The sequence below is a fragment of the Arachis stenosperma genome, chromosome 4 (assembly GCF_014773155.1).
Source record: "Arachis stenosperma cultivar V10309 chromosome 4, arast.V10309.gnm1.PFL2, whole genome shotgun sequence".
Taxonomy (NCBI): Eukaryota; Viridiplantae; Streptophyta; class Magnoliopsida; order Fabales; family Fabaceae; genus Arachis; species Arachis stenosperma.
In genome coordinates this window covers 4923806-4930066 of record NC_080380.1, presented here as the reverse complement: position 1 = coordinate 4930066, position 6261 = coordinate 4923806, and the positions used below count along the sequence as shown (strand labels likewise).

General features: G+C 29.1%; 1 protein-coding gene across 2 annotated transcripts; it reads left to right on the top strand.

Annotated features, from left to right (window-relative positions):
* The first annotated feature begins 1657 nt into the window (after positions 1 to 1657).
* Positions 1658 to 4123, top strand: LOC130976230 (adenylate isopentenyltransferase 5, chloroplastic-like). 2 transcript variants are annotated; one of them, XM_057901031.1, is made up of 3 exons: positions 1658 to 1865; positions 2408 to 2899; positions 3176 to 4123. In XM_057901031.1, the coding sequence occupies exons 2-3, from the start codon at positions 2445 to 2447 to the stop codon at positions 3738 to 3740; spliced, it is 1020 nt and encodes a 339-aa protein (XP_057757014.1). In that variant the 5' UTR covers positions 1658 to 1865; positions 2408 to 2444; the 3' UTR covers positions 3741 to 4123. The 2 variants fall into 2 exon arrangements, with proteins under 2 accessions (XP_057757014.1, XP_057757013.1); XM_057901030.1 differs by lacking the exon at positions 1658 to 1865 and having other exon boundaries at positions 2038 to 2899.
* Positions 4124 to 6261: the final 2138 nt, after the last annotated feature.

Genomic DNA, 6261 nt, shown 5'->3' with positions numbered 1-6261 from the left:
TTTTTGAATTTTAAACTCTAAATTTTAAATATTAAATTTTAAATTTTAAAAAATTAAATTTTAAATTTTAAATTCTAAATTCTGAATCTATATTCTAAACTTTAAATATGTATTAAGGGTAAAGTACTAAATTGGTCCCTATGTTTGAACATAATTCTGTTTTAGTCCTTAAGATTTAAAGTGTCATATTTGAATCCAAAAAAGTTTCATTTAGCATTAATTTAGTCCCACAGTGAGATCAAACTTAAATAATTAACGGAATGTCGTCCTACATAATAATAGTACAAGAACAAAATTAATAATCTAAAGAACAAGTACAAGCTCGAGAGGCACAAAATCAACCGTTGATGCATCAATATATTTATTTATTATTTTTCTTATAATATAAATAAAATATTTTCTATAAAACTAAAGAGAATGATAAATAAATATATTGATACATCAACGGTTGATTTTGTGCTTCTGGAGCTTGTACTTGTTCTCCAGATTATCGATTTTGTTCTTGTACTGTTGTTATTTAGAACATTCTGTTAATCATTTAATTTTGACCTCATTGTGGGACTAAATTAAGGCTAAATGAAACTTTTTTGGATTCAAATAATACACTTTAAACCTTAAGGATCAAAACAGAACTACGCCCAAAAATAGAGGACCAATTTAATACTTTATTCGTATGTGTTATTAATACCACTAACATTCCTCTTCCTCGGGATCTAAAATTGGCATAACAACCTCATCAAGATGATGAGTAGAATTCTATTGTTGGTGAAAGAAAGGAGAAGAAAAGTCTCTCAATTGTCAACGAGAATATATTGTCATGTCAAAATTCTGTTAAAACACAAAAAAATAATGATAAAATTTAAAATCAAGGACTAATTTTGTTCACATGATAGCCAAGTAGATTCATGACTCAAAAGAATATAAAAAGCGTGCAAGAATATATGTTCTAATGTATGGGATCCAGTTAGTAATTAAATAGAATGTGTTTGTGACATCTTTCTTAGAGAAAGTCTAGTCTTTATTAAAACTGAAAAATACACTTTCATGAAAATAATAAATTCTTATTTTTATTTATTACTTTTACTCTTTTTCACAAAATTATAAAAATATAAAATGAATGTTATAAAGATTAGTTGTGTGAATTTTTTTTAATGTGCATGACTTTGTTTGATAGATCATAAATTTCTCTATTTGAGAATCAAGTGTACCATGGGTTAAAAATATCCTGTTATAGCCGAATTAAGTAACTTGCAAATTTTAGTGGTTAGCAAGAGCTTTATTATTATATATATATTAATTATGTGAGTACGATAATATAATAAACACTTAGGCTGGTGGAAAGTGATGTTGCAAAACACACCACGCTCGTTAGATCGATTCCTGTAACTGCACACGATAAGTAAGAGCCTCATTATAAATACTAAGTGCATCAATCTATTCTTTTTTTAATAATAATAAATATCTAATAATATTTTAATTAAGGGTTTATATTTTAAACTTTTGAAATAAAAAAGATCATTTGCCTTTTTTATTGTTTTAACTTTGTAAGTTAAAATTTTCATCAAAGACATGGTGTATAATATAAAGTGGGCCATGCTATCATAGTCTTAGTGTATAAATAGCGGTGAGTGCTTCCGATCCTTTGGTACCCTCAGAAAATCCACACTTGCATATATCTTTAGTCTCTCTTCTTCTTTTTTTTTTCTTCTTCTTCTTCTAAACTTCTTCACACACCTCAAAGTGCTTCTAATTCCTCAAAAAAAGTTCATCAACTCTTCTCAAGTATCAATATAATCAATCTCAGCCTACTATACATACATTCCGTATATATACTACTCGCCACGTCTTTAATTTTGGCACTAAAGGTAAGTACATACACACATACGCATATTTTGTGGTCCATCGTGGAAACTCAAGTGCAGTGCATTTCACGTGAAGTTGATATTTGAGAGTCGTTAGATGATTTGATTGATTTGACTAAATTTTCATCTAACGACTCTTAAATATCAACTTCACGTGAAATCGACTTCACTTAAGTTTTCACCATTTTATATATGCGGTTTATAATGGTTAAAAACAAAAATATTTGATTTTCTTAATTTTATTCCTAGCTTCTTGCGAATTCCTCCATATATATATAGCTTATATATTAAGCTCCTTTTTCTTCTTTATTCTTTCTCCCTTCCTCCTCGCTAGATTCTCCTGCTACCAAGTTTTCAATGAATTAAGTGGCACATCATCACTAGCTAGTAGAGTGAACAAGCTTTCCCATAATCTTTTATTTAATTATCTAGTTGATAAATTAATTAATATGTAGGCTTATTAATTATTATAGTGGTATACTACTTACATATATAGTGACACACACAACTAAATATAAAATAATGTTTGGTCAACTGTTGGGCAGGTTTTAGATTACACGAAGCTAATTAAGAATTAAGAAGATGATTATCTCGGTATCTGGCTCCTCAGCTTGCAAACAAGTACAAGAGCCTCTAGTAAGTTTCCAAAAGGGATTTACAAACATGTTATATAATCGGAACAATAATAATAAGGATAAGGTGGTGGTGATATTGGGGGCCACCGGAACCGGAAAGACCAAGTTGGCCATAGACCTTGCCAACCACTTCCCACCGGCTGAGATTGTTAACTCCGACAAAATGCAAGTCTACAAGGGCCTTGACATCACCACTAATAAGGTTACTCCTCAAGAGGCTCGTGGGGTCCCACATCATCTACTTGGCACAATACACCCCAATGCCAACTTCACCGCCCTTGATTTTTGCCGGCAAGCCACCTCCGCCGTCGATTCCATCGTTGCTCGAGATGCCCTCCCCATCATCGCCGGTGGCTCCAATTCCTATCTTGATGCTCTCATCAACCACCACTCCACCTTTAGGTTAGTTACTCATTTTTCATTTTCTTATGTAATTATCATTCAATATTTTTTATATGAAATCATTTTTAATAATAATAAATTAGGTGAAAACTCAAGTGCAGTTAACTTCACATGAAGTTAGTATTTGAGAGTCGTAAGATGAAAATTTAAATCAATTAAATCATCTAACAATTTTCAAGTATAACTTCACGTGAAGTCAACTGTACCTAAGTTTTCACCGATAAATTAATACACTCATTGTATTAATAACTAGAAATGTTATTTTTGTTTGTCCAGGTTAAGGTACGAGTGTTGCTTCCTATGGGTGGATGTTTCAATCCCCATACTGCATGCGTCGCTTCGATCACGCGTGGATCGCATGATCGAAGCGGGACAAGTGGAGGAAGTGCGGAAATTCTACGAGCCATTGGCAGATTACGAGAGGGGAATAAGAAGGGCGATAGGGGTGCCAGAGTTCAACGAGTTTCTAAGAGCAGAGGCCTTAGGAGCAGATGAAGAGACAAAGAAGATGCTCTTAGACATAGCCATTGCAAGAATCAAGGTCAACAACTGCACCCTCGCCAATCGCCAAATCCACAAGATTCAACGACTCCACAACACCTGGAAGAGGACCATGCATCGCCTCGATGCCACGCAGGTTTTCTTGAACCGTAATTCCTCTGATCATCACCAATCTCAAATTTCCTGGGAGGAACATGTTCTTGCCAAGAGCCTTAGGATTCTTCACAACTTCCTCTACGAGGATAACAATAAACATCTTCTTGTTCCTTCCGGAATTAATGTTTCTTCTTCTTCGCCGCCGGTGGCAATGGCTGCCGTGGCCGCAGCCGCCACGCATTAGATTTAGAAAGGTTAAATTTCCATTGATATGATGCCGTGTGCCACACCACTTTTGTTTTTTTTTTTTAATTTTGTCTTATTTTTTCTCTTTCATTTTTTCAAATTTTCTTTGGGGATTACTTTGTAATTTTTTGTGTGGAAACAGTTTAACTTTGGTAAAGATTCAGGGACAGTGAACTCCACGTGAAGTTGATAGTTGAGAGTCGTTAAATAATTTAAATGATTTAACTAAATTTTTATTTAACGACTCTCTCAGTTATCAATTTTACTTAAAGTTAATATATAATTAAAAGTCGTTAAATAATTTAACAGATTTAATTAAATTACTATTTAATGACTCTTAATTACCAATTTTACTTGAAGTTAAATGTTCTTGAGTTTTCTATTTTTTTTTTCTCTATATTTTTTTTCTTTTGAGGTGATGTAGTTGGTAGTAAAAGCTTTACTTATTATACTACATATATACATATACGATCATATTTCATATATATCGTTGTTCAACTTCTTGAAGGGTTGTATGTTAATATTTCTTTTTTTTTTTTTGGATTTGTTACAAGCTAAGAGAATAAGGAACACTTAAGTGTGTTCGGCATAAATTAATTTAATATTATGGTAATGGAGAATGGAATATACGATCCCTACACTCGAGGCCAGAAACGCTTGTTAAATTTGATGCTGATAAGACAATATATTTATTTTTTCCCAAGATAGAACTACGTAATTAAGATAACAAATAAAAGAATTGAAGTGAATGACTCGAATGTTTTCGTCTACTCTGTTTTAGTCTTCGTGCTTTAAAGAAAAGAAAAGTATAACTCTAATTATTCTTATTTGAATCCTATCTCATTCTAGTTAGTAGCATGAATTTTTTCTTTTTAAATCTAAGAAAATTTGTTTGTTTAAGATATCCAAGCGCAGAAAGTTAAAGTATGAAGGAACAAATAATAAGTTGGTAAAGAAATTAAAAAGTAAGTTTAATTGAAGTATTGGATGATCAATTGGGTGTTTATATATTATAGTTGGTGTGGTGAGCATGAACTGTAAAACAATAATAGGAAAAAGTTGAAGGCTAATGCGTTATCTGTTATAAGTAATTTCCAGTAAAATTTGAATCCTAAACTTAATTAAATTAATTAATATGCTTCCTTGGGCGGCCGTACCGTTGAGAGGCACATTGCTTATTGGCATCTCTCAAGGGCGGCTGCATACGATGTGCTATGTAACTATGATTAAAATATACAACAAAAATATAATGTTGGAACTCATATTTTAGGAACTTGATACGATATTGTATCAAGAGACAGAGAGTTAGATAAAAGATTAGAAAGAATAAAATAGAAAGAAGAATGTTAAGAGACTAGTAATTTTTGTGATTTGTAGTTATCAACTAATTATTAATGATGTTTTTAATGATGTGAAATTACTCATTTTTATTTTACTAGTTACATGTTGGCTAGAATTTAATAAAATTGCTGGCCTCTTATACTTTTTCAAATAGAAATTTTTAGAATTAGAGCTAATAAAAAAATAGTATATTCTTATTTATAATATACTTTACTAATTGGACTATAAGTTTAATATTAATCCAAACAGAACTATAAAAAATTAGTTATAATTTTTTTTGTCTTTTTTAATGTATTTATTTTTTATTTCTTAATTATTATTGAAATAAATAGATAATTTTAGATATGATATATACAATAATAAATGTTACATATATAAAATTATAAATATTAAATTAAATATGATAACTTTGTGTTATTATCTCCTTATCATTATATTACTCTACGAAAATATATTTCAATCCACTGTTATTTAATTAGAGGACTTATATTTGTTAATATTTTTTGTACGTTATTATTTAGGAAAAATACATAATTTTAAAATTGAGAGAAATTGTCAAATTAGTTTTTAAATTTTTTAAAAATATTTTAGTTTTTAATAAATTTTAATTATCAAATCAATGCTAAAAATTTTATTTCATAAACAAATCAATTCTTTTTTTGGTGACATAAACAAATCAATTCAAACATTAAATTAGTCGTTTGCGTAGAATAATATAAAAAATTTAAAAAATTCTTAAAATTTTTCATGTCTTTGTTAATTAACAATAAGATTGATTTGTCTAAATTTTTAGCAAATACAATATAAGCTAACTTGCTTAATAAAATAAAAATTAGTGACATATTTGGTAATTAATAAATTTTTTTGGAGATTAGAATTTTTGACTAAACCAACAAAAACTATTTTATAAACAAAAATAAGATTATTATTTCCACAAACCAATAAGTTGGAAATTTTTTCTTCTTTTTATCTTTATCTTTTATATTTTTACTATTATTTTTTTCTCCTCTTCTTCATCCTTCTTGTTGCATCTCTTATTAAATCACATATACAAATTTTGTTGTTATCATAATAATAATAATAATAATAATAATAATAATAATAATAATAATAATAATAATAATAAGAGTGAATTTTTTAAATTAATAAAAAATAACACCAATATTAAATTCAAAAAA

Bases quoted from the DNA above. Each gene is read 5' to 3' on its own strand.
- LOC130976230 (XM_057901031.1), top strand. From the start codon at position 2,445: ATGATTATCTCGGTATCTGGCTCCTCAGCTTGCAAACAAGTACAAGAG. The intron at 2,900-3,175 runs GTTAGTTACTCA...TTGTTTGTCCAG, and splicing joins AACCACCACTCCACCTTTAG to GTTAAGGTACGAGTGTTGCT.